The following is a 22,140-nucleotide window of genomic DNA, read 5'->3' as shown; positions in this document are numbered from 1 at the left end:
TTACAGGACACTGTATCTCGCCTTGAAGCTTGGTCCAAGGTTACCGGCTTTACATTTTCACCTGAGAAAACAAAATGTGTAGTCTTTTCTCGTTTGCGGGACCGCTTTATTCCGCAAGTCTTTCTCGGTGGAGAGTTAATTGCTATCTCTCCTGATGTCAGATCTTTAGGTTTATTTTTTGATATCTGCCTTACGTGGGTCAAACACATCAAATAATTAAAAACGAGATGTACGCTGCGAGCCCTTAGTATTACCAATTGGGATGCCGATCAGTCATGTATGTTGCGTTTTTACTATTCCTTACTTCGTTTCCGTTTGGACTATGGTTGTGTCGCCTACTCTTCAGCGCGTAATACCGTTTTTAAAATGTTGTATGCGGTACATCATGCTTTCCTTCGGCTTGCTACAGGTGACTTTAGGTCAAGTCCTGTCGTAAGCATCCTTGTTGACTGCGGTGAGCCGTCTCTAGACGGAACCAGGTTTTAGCATCTTATTTTACCCGTCTTAAGGGACAGCCAAATCACGCGGCTTTTAACGCAGTCCTTGGAATTCCTTATTTTCGAAGGTATGAGAACCGTCTACGTTACACTGCACCTGCAGGTATTCGTACCCGACGTTTACTGCAACTTCTGTATGTTGATGCATCTTTTATTTTTCCAGTACATCCGTGATCATATACTCCGTGGGCGAATCAACCTTATACATTTTATGCTTAACCTCACGATATACAATAAAGAATCAACACCATTTATTTTCTTTCAGCAAATATTTCACCATATTTTTTACAAGACAAACCCAGACGCAGTAGTGTACATGGATGGATCGAAACAGAACGATACTGTTGGATGCGCATTTATTGTTAATGGCCGAACCTATGTGTTTGGTCTAGCTAGTATTACGAATGTCTTTACTGCTGAATTTTACGCTATAAATAAGGCTCTGAATATCATTAACCCTAAGTATATCCTTATTTGTAGCGACTCGTGTAGTGCTCTCCAAGCCTTAGAAAACTTTTATTTCAGACATTCTATCGTCACCGAAATTTACAATGCAATCGCCGAGTTGAATCGTCGCAACGCCCACATCAGTTTCTGCTGGATCCGGCCACGTGGGGATTACGGGTAATGAACGTGCAGATTCGGCTGTTAAAGACCCATGTAGTCAACCATCCTCCACTACCCGTGTTACTGCAAACGACTTCATTAGCTATGTAAAACTCACTCTTCACGCAAATTGGCAGGGTGAGTAGACGGCTACAGTAGATAACAAACTCCGTCACATTAAAGTTTGTGTGTTGCAATGGGATTCCTCGTTCAGGAAAATTCGTTGTGAGGAAGAAGTGGGCCGATTGCTGATAAGACATACGAGAGCTACTCACTGGTATCTGATGTCAGCAGTAAACGCACCAGTGTGCATACAATGATACTGCCGCTTGACTCTGCGCCATATCCTTGTGGATTGCATGCGTTATGCGGCCTTACGTCGCTAATTTAAATTGCCCAGGAACATTCGTCGAATCCTAGGTAATGACAAAGAAGTTTTGGACCGGGTGTTTTTATTTCTTCGAATTGTTGGTATTTTTAGATAATAGTGTTGTTGTATTTTTTTATTTTATTTTTATACTGTTATGAATTTCATTTATAATTTTTATTTTATCTATTATCCGCGTTTAATATTTTAGTTGAAGTTTTTTATTTTGTTTTTGTATTTTAATTTTATTTTTAAATTTCTAGTGTATGTTTTATATTTTTGTTTTCCGGACGATGATAACGTAATAACGTTTTTCGCCCCCTTCCCCAAAAAAAAGAAGTTCTGTAATATTATTTTAAATAAGTTTGTGGGTATAATTTATTTGAAATGACAATGGAAGCATAACAAGACCCTCTCTCATATCAAGGTTATGGGCTGTGTTATGAAAAAAATAGTTCTGTTATCTGGTTTGATAGTGAAAAATTTCGTAATTTTTTTTGGAATAAATAACTATTATTTTTTAGTAAAGTATGCACATTTATAAATGTAAATGAATGTTACAATATTTTATTTTCTAATTATCAGTATAAGATTCATGTTTATAGAAGCTATACAACAATCTGATTGCTCATTTTTGTGTCTTGAAACTTAATTCTGACTTTTGAAGGATGTAAGAGAAAATATTACATGTTGGATTAGAGTATATGTAGGAATAAGACATTTTACAGCAATAACAAGCTTAGTGTTTGGTTAAGATGTCCAATAGCAAAATAGTACAATTCTTCGCTTTTGTTGAGGTGAAAAAAGTTTTATCATTCCATATATCATCATCTAATATAATTTATTTGACAATTAGTAAATTGTGATTTTCAATAATACCTACTTATTAATCTTATTTATAATAACCAATTCATGGTACATTTTAAAAATCGGAATACCTGCACTTCTTTTGAATTCACAGAAACTTGTTAGCTATAACTTATGTTTAAATTGGCGTTAATTGATTTTATCTGCATTCCTTAATTTAGATCGTTATAATTTTAGACCCCCTAAAAAAATTGGTTAACCTAAATAACATAAAGATTAGTGCTTGGGTTAACAAAGTAGGGTGTTATAATGATATTTGGATTTTATTATATAACACAAGAACACTGAATTGCTCGATATTAATGGGAACTAAGTATTGATGGTGTGTCAAGAAATTAATTTTTAATGTAGTAGTTTTAATTCCTCCCCCCAGTTGTGTATTAAATATAATAATATTCATCTTGTTAATTTATTAATAATATATAGTGAAGCAATAATACAACTACGAACTAATTTATTTCTGTAATTATTTAAATGAATTTGATCTCTAAATGTATATATTTTTTAAAACAGAATGTTGTTTTTTCTAATTGTATGAGTATTAATTGTGTTTTGTGGGTGGTTGTGAAATAATTATGATAGTCAATTTTAGCTATGATTTTTTTTAGTTTAATTATAAATTTCTTTTTAAAGAGTGAAATCTGCAAAAATTTTGTGGTATATGAAAAATTATAATAGAATTTAATTAAATTACATAGTTTAAAGATGTCGTTATTAAATAAACCACTGCATAAAAATGACAAAACAATCGATAGTTTCTTGAAATAAAGATCAATAATCAAATATTCCACATCAGCAGTAAGAAAATCTATATATTCAAGTTTAATTTAACTTATAGCTTATGTTAATCGAATATAATAAAATAAAAATTCCAAGTAGTGAATAAATTTATTGATAAATACACACTATAAATGTATAATTACAGAATAGAATCACCAAGGTTGTTTAATTAGCTGGCAAATTGTTTATATTCATTTATTGATACCACTTGAAAATTTAATTAAATTTATTTGTTACTTAATTTGTGGACTTTACTCAAATAGTTAGCATTTTTAAGCTATTGAAAATAAAACACAATACCTGTCTTCAAAAACATTTCCTACATCTAACTGATATTTCTACCAAATAATCCATTACTGTAGTATAATAATTCTATCATTTTAGTTTATCCACAGCTTTATTAAACAGAAATTAATAGACTAAATATTGTTATATGTTATTACCATTACATAACCAGTTTGTCTGAAATCACATTTCATTTGATTAAAACATTTCTAAAATAATTATTTAAAAATACTTTGTAAACAGAGCTTTTTTGACGATCATAATTAATTTGTAAATTGATATTTATTTTTATTAATAATAATAAAATATTTTTGTATTTTTTCAGTAATATAATACTCTTTTGTGAATCAGATGTCATAAACATTGGCAAGTTTTCAGTATAAATTGAACTGACATAATATATATATATATATATATATATGTGTTAGTTTAAAAGCAGTTTATTGAAGTGCATTTAGTTATTACCATAAAATCTGCTATTTTGCCATAAAGTAAGCGTTTTTCAAAATAATATTGAAATTTTATAATTATTATCTTTATAGTCATTAGTTTAAACAAAAAAATATATGGTAAAAAAAGGTCAGTTAGCTATTTTACGAGGGTTATTGTTTTTTGAAGAACCGATCGGTCGCGAAATAAAAATCCGCGCAAAAATCGGACGAACCTTTGCGCACCTTTGTGTGTTGCGCAGCGTCTCCAGTATGGCCTTCAATCACGCTGTGTCACTTCGTGTAGTTCTGAACACGCAACTAGCACGTAAACATGTCTACAACAATAGCATCTCCCGCCAAGTGTGAAGTGCGTCCGGTAATTCGATTTCTTCAGGCTGAGGGGTGTAATGAAGCTGAAATTCAACGACGAATAAGTAATGTGTACGGTGAAACTTCAGTGAGTGACAGCAAAGTGCAACAATGGTGCAGAAACTTTAAAGCAGGACGTACAGATGTTCATGTTGCAGGCGGTCAGGGAAGGAAGCGAGTGTCAACCGATGATCTCGTTGAGCGAGTGTATGAGGCAATTCGAGAAAATCGTCGGTTCACAATTTCTGTATTGAGCGATTCGTTTCCTGAAATTTCAAGGTCAGCTCTCTACACCATTGTGAGTAAGTGACTTCAGTACTGCAAACTGTGTGCGAGATGGGTTCCATGAAAAACACAACACATGTCACAAAAAAATTCTGAACCTGACCATCAGCGGGAAAAATCATGATGACAATCTTTTGGGATGAAAAGGCTCATTTTTTGTTGATTTTGTAAGAGATTAGCGAATAATAAACAGTGCATACTAATGTGACATGCTTATAAACTAGTAGCAATGTTGAAAAAATGTCCTGTATCTCAGTGCAAAGCATCATTCTGCTTCACAATAACGCCTAGCCTTACAGCTTAGATAATTTGAGATACCATCAACAGATTGCATCAGGAAGTACTATCTTGCCCCATACAGTCATGATTTGGCTCCGTCAGATTTCTTGTTGTTTGTTCCATTCAAGGATGGTGATGAAGTTAAAGAAAATGTGCTATGCGGCTCCGACATCAAGGCAAGGATTTCTTTGCAGCAGGTATAAATGAGCATAAAATTAATACCATTATTTATCAGAGATTGGACAAGTGAATTAATGTTGCTGGAGATTATGTTGAAAAGTGAAAAAAAGTCACATGATTGACTAAATCGTTTTAGTTCCAGAGTAATTTGTATTTTTAATTACTGAATAACCCTCACATTATCATGTACTGATCATAATAAAAGATTTATTTTTCATAGTGACTGTTCCAGGGATGGAAGGTGAACTATCCTAATTTTCTAAGGAAACCTCAAAGGATAGTTTTTTTGTTAAATTCCAGTTTGTTGAAAAATGTTTATTTTACATTATGAGGTCAGTGTGTTGAAGGAATATCTGTTAAATAATCACTTAAAATTAGAACATAATGACAACATGCTCATTACACATGCTTTACCTTAACTATTTTTTTTTAATGTGAAACGTCTATAGAGAAGTTTGAGTTTTTTATTTTTTAAATCTGTTTAATTTAACATTATACTTTTTTATTCCTAAGTTTAAGATACACATGACGATGTGTCATGTGTAACAAAAGCTTTGCTCTGAAATTTGTAATGAATTGTGACATAATGTGTAAATAAATAAACTTTTTTCATATTTTGGTTACTGAATTACCTCGTGATCTTTTTGATCATGTAAGTTTATGTGGTTTTGCCAAAAATGAAGAAAATCATACCTTTATTTTAAGTATATGATTATTAAATATTTATTATTTTAAATATTTATTTGAAAAAGAAACTAATTTATTAGCTGTATTCATTTATTTTTTATAAGAGTATTTTTTCTTTTGTAATTTTTTATAAATTTACTCGTATATAAATACTTGAGTATTTGCAATGGATGAAATTAATAATTAAGAAGATTTAATATTAATACTTAAGCTTGTATAAGGTGTGTAAAAATTTAACATCATTTTTTTTCTAATAAGGTTGAAGAATAAGCATGGCAATTTACTAAGAATTTTTTGCAACTATGGTAAAGCTTTTCGACATATATCTTTATGTGTATATTTTTTACTTTGTTTATAAACAGCCTACTGCCTAAGAATTGTATGTTATTTTATCCGTTAAAACAAAGTTGTAATTTTATATAATTTATGTTTTATATTTATAATATTAATCAACAAGTATATCCTGTTACAGAAATTATATTCCGAGTTGAGTTAATCTTAAACTTTGAGTTTCTTATTTCTTAATTTATTTTTTCTGATATTATTTTTATTATTATGATAATAAAAATAAGTGATAATTTAAAAAAAAAAAATACTGTACTTACCATTTATGATCAATCTGTTGTTCTGTTAATAGTGTTTTTGTTAACTGGAAAGATTCCATTTGCGTTATTTTTTTAAATCTCATATTTTATCAAGCTTGAAATATAATTCTGATTTATTGCTTTCATATTTATTTCAATAAAAATTATATTTAATTAAAATATTATTTTACTGAAATAATGCTCTAAAATTATTTACCAATAGTGTATGAAAGAACATTAATGTTATTTTTACTATCAACTTCAGACATGTGTTCACACATATTTTGATAAAGAAGGTAAAGTAGATGAAATTATTATATGAAAAGTGACTCGTCTCATATTGAGCTGTTTCTGCAAAGTAGAGTAACAGTTGTGTAATTGTAGGTGTTAAAGTTTTATTCTATTTATGTTTGAATAATAGTGTTTACATTCAATGAGAACATGAAGTAATCACTAATGAAGATTTTATTATTATTGAATAATGCTCTTGATTACTGGAGAATAGAGAAAGTCTGTTTAACTATTTTAAGTCGTATAAAAGAATTTAGCAGTTATTACTAAAATTGTTTATTGCTGATAATTCATAAATTTGTTGAGATTTATTATTTTCTCACATTTTTTTTATTTTCAACTTATTTTCATAATCTTTAGGTTACTTATAATTTTGACCCTTTTGAAATACATTTAAATAAATTTTAGAGATTTGTGAACAAGATTGAATATTTATTATATTTTTGTAAACTTTGTGTTTTTAGGTAGTATTAAAATTAAAAAGAGCTGTTGTATTTTAGTTGCCATAACCAAAGATGTTTTAGGTGACCCAAATGAGTCCTGAAACTGTAAAAGCCATCCTCAAATAAGCCAGGTTTTTCTAAGGAAAATTATAAATTAAAGGATTTCCTATTGCCTTCTTCACTGAATCAGACATTAGTATTCCAAGTCCATTGAAATGCAGCAGATGTTCACTTCTGCAAATGGTGTAAAGACTCTGTTCGCTGCAGGAATGGCTGCATAGTGAACATCATTACTTTAAGAGAAAGGGAGTGTTACTTGTGACTAGTGCCTCTTGTAACTCAGAAGTTTTACATGTGCAATAGACATGTAAAGCATCAAATAACATTTTGTATGATATAATTAAAATTGAGATATGATATCTCGCTTAGTGGTCTTTTTCATGTTGTTGATCGTTATCCTGTTTGAATATGAAAAAAATTGATATGTAATTATTTTGAAATAGTAAAAAATTTTACATAAGCAGTTCAAAGAAATTATTCAGTGGATGTGTATATTATGTTAGTGTTAAGTGCAGTAACAGTTGCTGAGGTGACCAAACATGAATCGCAGTTCATTCCCAAAAATGCCATTCTTAAGAACAAGAAAATCCCATGCCATAGTTAGTAATGGAAATGAAGACTGAAGTGGTTTGCTTTTGCCTTTTCCATTGAGATAAATATACATATCAGAATGCCAAATTCACTGAAATGCAGGTAATATTTAGCTCTATAAGTTATATTTTTACTCTTAACTAACAGCTTGGTTTTATAATAAATATCATTACTCGCAAAGAAAGAAACTTCCAAGTGCACTTGTACTATTTTGTTGTACTTATTTTATTTACAAAGCATCTCCACCATTATTTTATGTTTATTTATTTATTTCTACAGAATGGCATATCTCTGTACACAAAAATATGCATAAAAAGTAATGGGAAATTTTTTAACTGTTACCTGATAACATATTTAATATAATACATTTAAACTAGAAGTTATAGAAAAAAGCCAGAAAAATTTACACTACTTTCCAGGCTAAGTTGGGAAAGTTATAGAACTTGGGTTACCGAGGGCTTTGTCTGCAGCATGAAGACTTCAAACTCAACAGTTTACTATTAGCAGGAAAATTAAGTAGAATATTAAGGTATGTAAGTATGCGTGCAAGTAAAAGTATTATATAAAATAATTACTCCACTCTTTGAGTAAAATTACAAGATCCTTAAGGTCTGTACGTCCCTTTCTTCTTGACTAATTGTAGGTAAAATAAATGGCTTCAGTGTCCATTTTAAAGAACTCATTGAATCAGATTTCATTCAAATTCATCCTCAGTTTGGATATATCAAGCAGAACAAGAAAAAAACAGCCCAGCATACATAGTACATCCTTCCAGAATTTTTCATTGCTAAAATTATGTTTTTAGTTAGAGGAGTCTTTAAACTGTAAAAACCCCGACCTGCAAAATTTGGCAAAGTTGGTTTACTTATAGATTATTATTGACCAAGTTAGTTACTTTCCTTATACATTGTATGTTGTATACTGTAGTATATGTAGCATATATATAAGTTGCTATGTAACTTGTGTAAAAAATCAAAATAATTCTTAGAGATCATTTCACTTGCTATGTTTTTAAGTTGAAGTTTTTAAAACAGATAATTTTCAGTGAAGTCAGCCTGAATATTTGTTAGCTAAATTAAGTGTAGTTGCAATTGCTCTATGTTAATAATTTTCAAATAACTTTACATCATTGGCTTTCTCGTCTTGGTGGAATTGTTAATACAATAATAAGTGTATAAAATAAAATGTATTCTCCCTGAAAAAGTATTACATTACCCAATAATGATTTGATTTCTGTAACTTATAATTATTTACAAGTAAAAGAGCCAAATGGTTATTGAAATGGATACTTAAAAAATGTTTGCGAGAAAGATTAAGTAAAATCCAAAACAAATGGGTCTTTCAATTTTAAAACAATCAACATCACTTGATAGGAAGAATTAATGTACTGAATGTCTGAAAAGTCCCACACAATAGGCAAAATTACAGTATTTGTTCAATATGTCCTCCGTTGAATTGCAGTCAGGTCTGTAGGTGGAATTTCAGATTGTTTAATACTCTGGAGCAATAATGATTGTATATGGCATGGCATTTGTTCCCATGCATGACAAGATTTTAATCTTATTAACTAAACAAGTATGAACCTTTGCTAGTCTTTTTTAAACTGCTGAGAACTGTTTCGGCCAAGTGCACCCTAACCTACATGAGTGTTTTTTTCCCCAGCTGACAGTTCATTAGACGTTATGAAACTTAAAATGACTGTTCATTTTAGTTCTTGTTTCTTGTCTACAATACATTTCTTTTCAAAATTACAATAATTTTGTTTAATTAGAATAATTAAACTGCTTCATGACATTATGGATATGCTGTGTATATACCTATCACAAGTTATTTAATTTTATCCACTAGTACATATTTTGGGTTGCTACAATAACAATTTTATCGTTATAATTTTTATTTTTTTAATAATTTCATTTGCTTTCAGGTTTTGGTATGTTAGTTTGGTTGCATGTTACCGTAATATGACAACTTGTGAGTGGCATCATTTAGATGAAGAAGCAGTGTTAGAATATGATATTTGGTTAGTAAATGGAAATCCAAATGCAAGCAGTTTTAATCCACTTGTTTATCAGTTTTCATTTGATAGACAGGTTGGTATATAATGTTTTAATTATAATCCAGTCATAAAATTAAGTACGTAAAATAAAATTTTAATTATTATAAGATTGTGTTTTTGTTTTTTGTGTCCATTAAATGTTTATTTTATTTGTGCTCTCTTTTTCATTTATTAATATTCTTTTATACTAATTTTTTTTATATTAATTACTGAGTAATTTATCACAATTTTGTTAAAAGGGAATCTTCTTTTTCAATTTAAAGTTGTATCCCTTAATTCAATGATGCTTAAACAGCAAGCAAAATAACTCAAAAAAGTGAAAATAATTTATAAAAAAATTAAAATTTGACTCATCTTTATGATTATTGTAAATAAAAAGTTTCATTCACCTGAAAGTAACTCTGTTCTCTAAGTAAACAAAAAATGTAATGCAGAATGTAATCTTTCACTGTTATTTATCTGTTTTAACAGTGGCGTGTGGAAGAAAAAATTTATCCTCTTAAAAACTAACTAAAAAAATTTTTAATAAAGACGATAAGTGGAAATTTTTTACACAGGTTACAGTTTTTAATTATGGGGTGGGCAGAAAGTCCCTTTATGCTAGTTATAAAATTATTAGTTTAGATGCAGTTTACCACCTATGGATCTAAAATGTCTGCGTGGATTCCACTATGTTCAAAACACAGTTGTTTGCGCTTCATTATCTGGTTGTTCATCTGCTACAGCATATCAGGGATGATAGTTTCAGATGCTGACTGAACAGCGTCTTGGAGCTGCTCGTTGTTGACGTATCTGTTTTTTATTTCTTTTTGCAAAAGAGGGCATTGTCCGGTGTGATGAGGTCAGGGCAGGGCTTCTTGCTGGCCAGGGCAATGGAGCCAGAAACTCTTCTGATCCAGCAATTCGGAAAAATTTTGTTGAGGCATCTGTGGACATTCAAAGCAAAATGGACTGGAGCACTGTCTTGCTGAAATGTAATGATGGCAACGATCTCTTTACTGTTAATTCTGGAAGCAACCACTCATCAATCATTCTCAGATAACTGCGTTAATTAACTGCATCATTGAAAAAATATGGACCAAGGAGATGTTCAGCTGTCATCCCAGCCCAAATCATAACATGAGGCAGAAGGTGATTTCCTTTCTCCCAGAAAAAAAAAACATTTTGGTTATGAGAGCTTTGATAAATTGCACTTTTGTCTAAGAACGTGATATTCTTTTTATCTTTTGCTCTCGGAAAGAATTCAAGCAATAATTGACATGCATAAACACATCATCAAGGTCGTTGTCACTTAACTTGTTAACTGTGGCTGGACAAAACATTTTTACTTTCAAGTCCTTCCACATATGAGCTTGCATTATCATTCTTGGAATGCCTAACTCTGCAGAACGTTTGCACCTTGATTTCATCAGTGATTGTTGAATTGTTGCCTCCATAGCAGCACACATCTCAGCTTGAGTGCTCTGCCTCCCTCTGTGTGGAACATCAAGAACACTTCCCCTTGCAAAAGCCTTCTTCTCCCATGTGAGTAACGTTTGCAATGATGGTGACAATTTCCCAAAATGCACAAAGAAGTCATTCATAATGTTTTCCAATGTTTTATTGGTGTGTGGGTGTTCATGAATCCATACACAAGCTAACAAATGCTTTCCAACAGAGAATGCACTCATGTCTGCCATCATTCCATACTCAACTTCAACTAAGGTCATCCCACCATGAATGAACACACCAGACAATCCCCACCATGGCTTATCTTTCCCAGCTTTTCCTGCAGCAGTGAGTGATATCAGCGGTGAGAATTGCACCAGTAGTGCCCGATTAAGTTGAGTTTATTACTGTGTAAAGGGACTTACTGCTCATCCATACACTATCCTCAAAGAAGTACAAAGAAAAAAATAATTTTTTAAAGATTTAAAAGAATTTTTTTTTCTAATGTTTTTATTGATTTTTTTTGTGAACAACCAACTTTTTGCTTTAAAATCAGGTTATTATTATTTTTTTTTAATCATCAGTCAGTTGAATGATTTGATGATATTCTTTGTTTGTACTGTGCTAATCTTATAACCTTAACATATTTACTACATTCTGCATCCCAAATTATTTCTTTCATACATTCTAGCATTTGTCTTCATGTACAATTTTTATTTTCTACACGTCGCTCTATTACCAAATTAACTAAACTTGGGTGTTTAATATATGGCGAACCACCTGCTGTATTTCTTTACAAGATTCTGCCATAACCTTCTATCATGCCTATTTATCTTAAGACTTCATTTCAGTTGTATATTCTTTAACACCGCATTTTGAAGACCTCTATTCTTTTTCTTTCTGTTTTCCTGCTGTCAATATTTCACTATTTTAAAGCATTGTACTCCATACAAATGTTTTCAAGAAATCTTAAATCTTTTCTTGATACTATTAGACTTCTTTTTTTTCATGAAATCATTTCTTGCTGATTTTTTTTATGTTTTCATTACTTTGTCCATCTGCTGTAATTTTACTATCAACTGCCTTTGTAGAAATTATATGTGCTCAAGTTTGAAACTTATCAAAAACAAACTGTTCACCTGAATTCAAAACAAGCTATTTCAATATTTACATAATTTTATTTTATATTTGGTAATGTAGAACTTTTATTTTTTATAATTTATGAAGTATCTTTTTGCCATGAGAATGGAAACACCAGTCTTCTTTGCATAGTTTAACTATTTCCCATTGAAAAACTACCGCATTAAAGAACTTATCATCCATTAAATTTCAGATCTTAACTGTTGATGAGATTTTATGTAATTAGTAAAACCCATATTTTTGAACCTGTACAACATAGAATCATGAAGAATCTTTGTCTTTGTCTCATTTTAGTTGATGAATGTTATATTGTATAAAAATTATCTGGATTTGGATCTGGATTTGTGGACCCTCCATAAGCTTACTAGCTTATGGAGGGTCCTTGAAGTGTATTGAGAAAGAGGGTTACTTGTATAGATGAAAAAAGAGATTTGGTTGAACTGTTTGTCATGTTTTTAAATACAAATGGAAACACTGGCAACATGCAAGCAATTATCAACAATGATTGACAATTATTGTCCAAGCGATATAAAAATATTGTATGTATATGGCCACTTTATTTTCAGCTACACAATTTTAGCTATATACTGCTGTAAAATATTTCCCATCTAAGTGCACCTGCGGGTATAATAATAGGTGTTGTAAAACTGTTACTTGTAATGGGATGCAGATTACTGTTTTATGCAAACCCAATTTTTTTTTAAATTACTTAATTTTTTCACATTTTATGTTTTTCATTAATTAAAAAAATATATGTGTATTTAAAAGAGAAAAGTATTTAAAAATTATTCCAGGAAAATTTATTTGCTGAAGAATTCTATAATTTTTTATTCTGTTGTTTTTATTTTTGTGTATTGTTACTGTCTTATATTTAAAAGCTACTGAGAAATATTTAATTAATGTTAAGTTATTACTTTTATTCTGATTTATGATTAATTAATTTTTTTTAAATTAAGTATAGTATATTTAATTTTTGGCTCAAATCAAACATTTATTGACTCATTTCTTATCAAGAACCTGTTGTACAAGAACCACATGTTTGTTGACAGGAACCTGTTGGACAGAAACCAAATGTTTTTTGACAGGGACTAAATTTATCTGGTTGAAATACAGTTTTTATGTACATAAAATACAGATACTATGGTCAGCTGAAATGTAATTTACAGTGGAACATAATAGAACAAAATTTTGCACAAAGTGAATGGTGCTACCATCTTTTATTTTTATACCCTACTACTAAAATTCCAAAACTCATTGATCCATATCCTCTTATTTTCTGACAGTCACCATTGTTGTAGAGTCACATATGTTTACTATGTCAGTGTATCTAAAACAATATGCAGTAATTGAATTTTTAACAGCAGCAAAAGTATACCCTAATGACATTCATCATCTAAAAGCCATTGACTGAAGTGCTGTGAGTAGATGTGTACAGCAAAAGTAGGTTAATTACCCACCTACTCATACCACTTCAATCAGAAGCTGGTAAAGAAAATGTTAAAAATTAACCTCACAGTTTTCAACCAGTTTCTTTGAAGAAGCACTTCGGGTGAATTGATGAATGTCTGGGTGAATTTAATGATTGTTGTTTCACCATACACTATGTCACCATCCAGTTCAGTATATCAAAAGAGTAGAACTCACTATGTACAACTCAACTGCCATAAAATCTGTTTACAGTGGGTGTCACACAAACTCACAGTAAGGAACAAACAGTAAAAAAGAATGTTATGAATATCCATATATTATAATATATGGCTGAAAGTAGGGAGTATGTTAAAACATGAAAATGTAAAAAACTTCTAGCAATGAAGTAAATCATAAAAATTTTCACTATTTAGCACGGTATAGTTTTGTTATAAATATACAAAAATACAAAGCTTGCTTAGGTTTCGGGTTGTTATCCATTCATAATAATTTAGCCGCATTAACCTAGCGTATGTATTACAACTAGTTTATGACCAAAAATTTAGTGTGTTATATATATTTCCATCTTTTCCTGAATATAAAAAAATTAACCTTAGAACTGGTAATATTGTTTGTGTAAGTGATAGGCTTATTTATCATATAGTATGGTTTTATTTTTTAAAATCACAGATAATTTTAATTTGAATAGTAAGGTTATGATGTAAAGTAATTTTTTCAGAAAAGTGTAGTTTAGTTTTAGAAATTATGTACCATATACTGGATGTTCTTGATAAGTGCCAAAGAAAAAAAATTGTTTTCCTAATTTTTACCGTACATATAAGTATACTAAAAAAAAATTATATGAAAAGATTGATACCTAAAAATGTGGCGTTTTTTTTATTGTGAACCCATAAAACAATATGCTACCATTTATTTATGAAAATTAACAAACATAAACATAAATATTTGCAAGGGTTGTTTAATAAGTTTATGTAAAAATAAGAAAACCTAGTTTTTTTAAGAAAATTTTTTTTTATTTCTCTTTTAAGTCTGCATAGTAGACTATGCAGACTAGTGCTCAAGTTTATCAATCCCATCCTTATGGTATGATTTATCCAAGTCTTCAAAATAAGCAGATATTTCACAATGTCATCATTTAGCATAAATCTCTTTCCAGTAAAACGCTTCTTTATATTAACAGATTTTAGTCTGAAAATATGGCAAGAAGGATGAAATGTGTAAGAGTTTTGTAGTGAATGCTGTCGCAATCGCTGAAGAGCGAGGTGGTGTATTTACCTTGTTAAAAAACAACCATGTTTTTCACAAAGACATTCTTTGCCTGGTTATTGTTTAATTCTTCTCCAGAACTTTAGTTAAGATTATGCCTTGAGCATCCTAAAAGACAGTAGTCACTTTTTCTGCTGATGGAACAGTTTTCATCTTCTGTGGAATAAATTCCTCAACTACAGTCTAGTGTTTTGACTAATCCTTGATTTGAAGTTTGTAATGCTGTATCCAAGTTTCACTGATCATTATGAAACGGCACAAAAATTTCTTTTGATTGTGTTAAACAGCCCCAAACCATTTTTAGAAAGGTTTCCTTATTTACAATTTTGATCAGTTGTGAGCAGACATGGCATTTATCTTGCAGACAGTTTTCATATTCATTTGAAACTGTTATCCAACCAATTTTATGCAATCTTCTATCTTCATCATCATATCATTGATTTTTTTAATATTCTCTGTAGTTGTAACTTCAACAGGTCATCCAGAATGTTCAACATCATTTGAGCTCATATGACCACTCCATAAATAACCAAACCATTTTAATCTGTTTTATTTTATACAGCCAAATAACCATATATTTATCTGGCTTGGGTTTAGTTCCTGAATAATATTATCTTTCAGAAAGTAATGATCAATCAGCACACAAAACTCTTTCATCCATTTTTTCACAAATCGCAATATTTGATCAATTCAAACAAATGTTAACAAAATTATAAATGTGTTGGCGTAAAACTTTGTATATCCTATTATGAGAGATGCAGGAAACTAAGATTGAGTATAATAATGAACCATAAGCACCATCCCTTGACTTTGCATGAACTTAGAAAGTATCCATCCATATTATATGCATTTAGAAGTGCTATGTCAAAGAAGTTAATAAATATCCAAAATGGTGGTTAGTTTGTAAACATTTACAACCTGAATATTTTTTGTTGAGTTTTCGATTGTAAATTATTTTACTGCAGAATTAAATTTGAAATGTCAGTAATTAATATATTTGTGCAACAGATTACAAGTCAAGTAACAGATTGATCTGTAACATCATTTTAATTGTAATACTAGCACTTAAGAAAAGATCAAATAAGTAACAAATTTATGATGCTTACCAGTTCTAGGGTTAAGGAATATAAAAAGGTTAATTTTTAAAACTCTTGGTTTCTCTGCTTTTGAGAAGTTTTACTATACATTATAAATGTTTATATAATGATTATTCCATTTCTATATATATTTGGTAAACTATTTAATCATATTTGTTTCAGAACACAATGCTTCTTTATTTAGTATTTTTACTTTGTTACCTGGTGTTGGTCCCACTTCAGTTATATGCAGTTATGAGACAGCACCATCCTGTTACAAGATTATTTACTCTTAGTCTGTTACTTGAATTTGTTGGCCTCATATTTAATCTTACTGATGTAATTAAGTTCTCACTGGATGGTATTGGATTTCACAGACTCGCTATTGCTGGAGACATTCTTGATATCCTTTCAAGAGTATGTAAAGTAATAATTTTTTTTTGCATGAAATTAGTGAATGATTTTATTGTACAACTAACCTTTTGCTAGTGAATGAGACTTTTGTCACAGCAGTACTCTGTTATTGGCAGGGAGGGGTTTGTATTCAATGCAGTGGTTTGCTAAGTTATGACACATTTAAAAATATTGTAGAACTCTTAAACTTGTGTTTGCTGTATGTTGTGTGTTTATTTCCTGTATTGAATTGAAACAGTATATTTAATAAATTGTTTCCCCTAGAAAGTGATATATTGATTTACGGATTTACACTATGTATGATAGATGCATCTGAGACTAATGATATTCATTACACAGTTAGTCTGTGTAATGTACAGAGCAAAGATGATACTTTTGAAGCTGCACTGTTATTTGCATATCAATGGCATGCATGCTAATATGACATAATGTAAGGCTTGTTCAAAAAAGAATAAAATCTTTTAATAAAACCTTTATTATGTATTTACAACTTTATGTATAGATTTTCCCTTTCAAAGTAGTACCCTATTGACGGCAATTCACAGTGAATGATTTTCATTTTTGAGATAGTGTGTAGTTGTTATGTCATTTTATCTTCAGTTTCATTTATGGTTTGAAAACAACATCCTTTAAAGGTTAACTTCAATTTTGGATATAAAAATCTGTTGGATAAGTTTGGAATAGCTGTCTCATTTTTTGCTAAATAGTGGTGGATAAGAAGTGACACATGGCTGGCAGGTTGTCATGGTCCAACATCCACTCTGGTTTTCCCAAAGCCTCTTTCTGTGTACAGCATCTGTCAAACACCGTAAAACTTCCATATAGAATTTCTTGTTCACTGTCTGACCACGTGGAACAGACTCACTATGGACCAAGCCTTTCCAGTCAAATATCTACATCACTTTATGTTGGGCAATTCATGCAGGCTTTTTTTGGTCAAGGTGATACTTTCTTACCTACTGTGACAGTTTCAAAAAGACATCTCACTACGATGGTTGTGTATTTGTTTCCACACCGCAGCTGTAATCCCAAGTATCATTTTCTGTTATAATGTTTTTCAAAAAGTTTTCATCAGCATTGGTGTGGTCAAAAGGTTTTGACTTATATTAACACAAATCCCCATTCAGATCATCATTCACCAAACACAGTATGAATTTTGAGGAGATACAATTCAAGTTAAGTTTTTCATTGAAATTATGTGGGAAGGCTCCTACACTATACCTACTTTGAGATTGCCACACCACTCTCAGACAGTTAATGCATTTGTTGAGTCACTGCATTAAAATCTTATTGTTTGTTGACGTGGAAGGTCATCACTTCTCAGATCTTCGTTGGTTGATGTACCCTTTAAAATTATTGAACCATTTGTACTAGTACGATCTGTTCATACAGTCTTCCCCAGATGCTTGCTGAAGCATTTTAAATCTCTTTGAAAGTTATACTAAGCATAATGCAAAATGTAATACAAACATGTTGTTCTTCAAGATCTTTAATTTTTCATTTGGTTAAAAATCTGTCGAGAAGTTATTAGATTAGTTTTCTCCAAGTATTGTAGCTTGAAGACTAACAATGGTAGCAGGGTGATGCATCAAAGAGCATTGTGTATCCAGAAGTTACCATTTACTAGTGCCATTTGTTGAAACACCCATGATCGATTGGTGTGCTATTAACAAAAGTTTGGTCTTTTTTTTAACACACTTTGTATCTTGTACCCAGTGATAAAGACAATCTGTGATCACTTCATTTCTCATTCTCTTTAGTAAATCTAGTATGGGATCTTATTATTCTTGCATATGGTTATACTATTTTTTGGAGTGATTAATGTCAGATCACCTACAACCATTATAATTATATATCTAACATATACACATATATACTTGTATTTATCAGTTTTATGAAAATTCTAAAAATTAGCAGCATTTTATCTTTTTAAATGAATAATATAAAAGTAAATTTATTCAGGATTTTTGAGTTACATAATTTAATTATAAAATCCATTTTAATAATATCTCTTATTAGTATTCTAAATTATCATAAAATAAATTACATATACCTTTTCATGTTTATGAAATATAATATGAAAATCTACCTTCATCATGATGTCTGTATTAGGTTTGTAAGTGCATTTATTGTTTGTTATCTTTAATTTTATCTATCATAGCTGTGAAATTATGTGAAAAGAAGGTATCTTGAGGTCAAGAATAGAAAAAAAGTGCTGATTGAACACGTGTAGGAAGTACAATATGGCTAAGCCTTTCTTTATTGAAGGGACTGCTCAGAGAATGCTGAAGTTGCATCTTTGTCCAACATGTATAACCCACTACCGGTTGGTTTATTGCCAGTAATAAAGCGCGTCACTGCCTACTGGAATACTGGAGGGCTAAACTAAAAAAGCACCTTTAAAAGTTGGAACGAACACTTTAGTGATGAGATCAGAATCCTAAGAACAATTTGCTTAGTAAAGTACAAACCATAGCCAGTTTTTGAGATCTTTACAGTGCTTTGGTAAGATCAAAATATGTGCTTATACTGTATAGAGCCTTAGGACATATTGTTTGTTTGGTTTGCCCCCCCCCACCCATTACTATTATTACTAAACATATGTAATATGATTTTATAATAAATGGATAAATATTTTTGTTTTTGTAGATTAATTTATCTTTTTTTAATTTTTTTTTTTTTTTTTTTTTTTTTTTTTTTTTTTTTTTAATTGAACAGGTTTTTAAACGTATTTTGCTATATTTTAAGAAACACTTATATATGTATATACAGAAATAAAGTAATTTTGTGATGGCATATGTATGGCAAGCTCAAGCTGCTGTATGGCAAACTTGAATGTACAATATACTTTTTAATACATTATGTATTATCCAAGCACATATTTCTTATTTCAGTATTTTTTACACTAAGTAAATACATGTATTATAGGGTTATTGAGCTTTTATTAAAAAATAATTTGACATGAAAATACTTATACTAGTAACATTGTAGACAATAGTTGTAAAAATGTTATGTTTCACAAATATTGATCATTTTCACCAAGCAATAATAAAATCATGATTCAGCATCAAATGGTTACTTATCAGAAAATTTAGCTGTAATCGATATGTTAAAGTTAAAAGAAATAATATACCTTTTCATATTTTTTGCCACATAAATATCATTTTTTACTTCTTTTGATAAATTAAAATTATCAAAAAAAAATTATCACTTAAATATTATTAAAAAAATTATCTTAAATTATCACTTGTAAAAAAAAAATTGGTTAAAGGCTTTAATTATGTGTAACAAATTGTATATTTTATATAAAATTGTATTAGAGATGATTGTGTTCATGGAATTTCTTAATAGACAGAAGTGTATGTTTTATGGATTTGAAGATTTTTTATTTCATTTGCATTATTTAGTTGCTAGCAGAACTAATTTATATATTATAGTGATCTAAGTTCCATTTCAAAAGGTGCCTAAGTTTTTTTAAACCTTGCCATAACTTTTTAAATGTTGTACTGAACTCATGTCAATTAAATTAAAATTCAATTCTCTATAAATTTTGCCATAAAGTTTTATTTGCTTATTGCTAATTTAGTCAAATTTTAAAAAAATGTGATTTTTGACAATCTAAATTTTTAGGTTTAACAACTGTTTTCATGAAAACTACAGGAGATACGGTTCTAGGTTTGATTTATTTTTTTTTAATTTATCATGTAAGATTGCATGTAAAATCAATTAATCAATCATTTTACTTGTCCCTAGATATAAGTTTAATGAGCAGTTTTGTTTCAGCATTGTTTGCCTTTAGAGTAGAAATTTGGGTAAAATCATTCTACTAGCTTTAAGTAAAAAAAAGCATTATTGTTGTTTATGTGAACTTTTTACATTATTTTGATGAGGCCATATGCCTATAAAATATGGCAGAAACTTCCTGAAACATGTGTTTGTGTACTTATGAGGGTGAATCAAATATAAACAGTAATATTTTTTTATAAATTTATTGATTAATAATATACACAATTCATACCTTCATAATTTCTCTACATTGTCTCCTGCACTACCTGCACACTTTTGGAAGCTTGAATATTCCTTGTTCATAAAAAGTTTAAAGATCAACCCATTGCTATGTGCTCCACAACATCTTCATTGTTTTCAGTTCCTTTCCAAGCGATTCTTTTAAGGGCGTAAACAAAAAATAGTCACAAGAGGACAAATCTGGACTGTAGAGAGGGTGGTTTCCGATTGCATTTTTTTTTTTCAGTTTATCCCTTGTTAAAATTGCAGTGTGCAGCCTGGCATTGTCATGGAGAAGGATGACATCTCTGATGGGCATACTCCATCGTTTGTTTCAGTAGGCGGCCTTTATTGACTAGCAGCTGGCAATAGTAAGTCGTATTCTCTGTTCATTGATTGTGGAGAAAATCAATGAGTAAAACTCCCCTTGAGTCAAAAGAAAATCTTTGCAAGAACTTTTCCAGCTGGTAGACGGGTATTGGTCTTCACTGGACAGCCCTCATCCTTCCTTCACCCCTCCTGATTCACCATTTTTGACTCTAGAATGTAATGATGGACCCATGTCTCATCACATGTGATGATGCACCTCAAAAGATCGCCTTCTTGCCGAAATCAATTCAGAAATTTCTCACAGATCTCCAACATGATATATTTTATATTTTCAGTCAACAACCTCAGAACTCAAGAGTACTAATTTTTCTAAAACCAAGATAATCATCCCAATCCCGTAGGGGAAGCACCTGCCTTGTGACGCTTCCAGTCACCACACTGCCCCCCGTTTCTAGCCCTGATGGGCTTTAATGAGAGTTGTCTTTCGCCCTCTAACTTTTTACATTTCATAATAATAAGCCAGGTCTCATTGGGATGCCATTAATGGTAAATGCCTCGGTAGGCATTTACATCAGTGATTTTTAACCTCAGCTTTTGCCTTCGCTGTAGGTTCCATCCAGACATTTTGAATATCCTACATCATTGTCCTCTGAACAAGGTAACCGAGTTTGCGGAAGCAAACTTCATAATTACTGAACTTTAGTGAAAACTTTCCTCAAATTTTAAGGTCCACTCATTCCGAAATTGTTACACACAAATTGGATTTTCGCAACTATTGTGCATGATGAGTATTGAAACAACTTACAAATGTCCACAAAACAAAAAGAATGAGAGCAGTATTAACTTTTCTTCTGCAATATTAGAAAAAGGGAATGAATTTCTTGACAGTGTTGTTACTGTGGGTGAGACATGGATTCCGTTCATCAATATTGAAACAAAAAAATGGTCCAAATAATAGACCGTCAAGCCTGTTGCAGATGTAGATGCAGCTTCATCACTGAATGCTTGCTGTATCATAGAATAAGTTTCAAAGAAATTTTTTTGAAGTTTATATCAAAATTTTATTGCACTTCTCTGTTCCATGTCATGAACAGAGAACTGACATCTCCAATTTGCCTCAGTCTCCTGAGCCAAGGCAACTGTTTGCTTTGACATGCTGGATATACTGGTTGTATCTAGTTGATATATATATATAATTAGAGAACTCTCTTACCTTTATTTTCTTATCTTCAAAACGTTTTCAGGCCTAAGCCCATCTTCAATGTTTTTTTTAATATTTTTTTTTTTACGTTTACACATAAAATTATAGATTTTTACTTTTACTCTGTAAAATTTTTTTATCAATAAGTAAAAAGTAAAAAGCCATAATTTTATGTGTAAATGTAAAAAATTAGA

At 30.5% G+C, this 22,140-nt stretch overlaps 1 protein-coding gene and 1 long non-coding RNA gene across 3 annotated transcripts in view; one reads left to right on the top strand and one right to left on the bottom strand.

Annotated features, from left to right (window-relative positions):
* LOC142319337 (uncharacterized) overlaps positions 1 to 6,584 on the bottom strand; it is a 29,818-nt gene extending 23,234 nt beyond the window's left edge. Inside the window, exon 1 of the long non-coding RNA XR_012755174.1 lies at positions 6,239 to 6,584. This is a non-coding gene — a long non-coding RNA (uncharacterized LOC142319337). The remainder of the gene's footprint in view (positions 1 to 6,238) is intronic.
* LOC142319336 (integral membrane protein GPR180) overlaps positions 1 to 22,140 on the top strand; it is a 55,867-nt gene that overhangs the window by 11,499 nt on the left and 22,228 nt on the right. For both annotated transcript variants that reach the window (XM_075356528.1, XM_075356529.1), the window contains exons 2-3: positions 9,527 to 9,692; positions 16,180 to 16,413. In XM_075356528.1, the coding sequence (XP_075212643.1) occupies positions 9,527 to 9,692; positions 16,180 to 16,413 (400 nt within the window). The remainder of the gene's footprint in view (positions 1 to 9,526; positions 9,693 to 16,179; positions 16,414 to 22,140) is intronic.

This window comes from Lycorma delicatula, chromosome 2 (assembly GCF_047948215.1).
Source record: "Lycorma delicatula isolate Av1 chromosome 2, ASM4794821v1, whole genome shotgun sequence".
Taxonomy (NCBI): domain Eukaryota; kingdom Metazoa; phylum Arthropoda; class Insecta; order Hemiptera; family Fulgoridae; genus Lycorma; species Lycorma delicatula.
The sequence above is the reverse complement of the archived record's forward strand: the minus strand, read 5'-3'. Positions and strand labels throughout refer to the sequence as shown.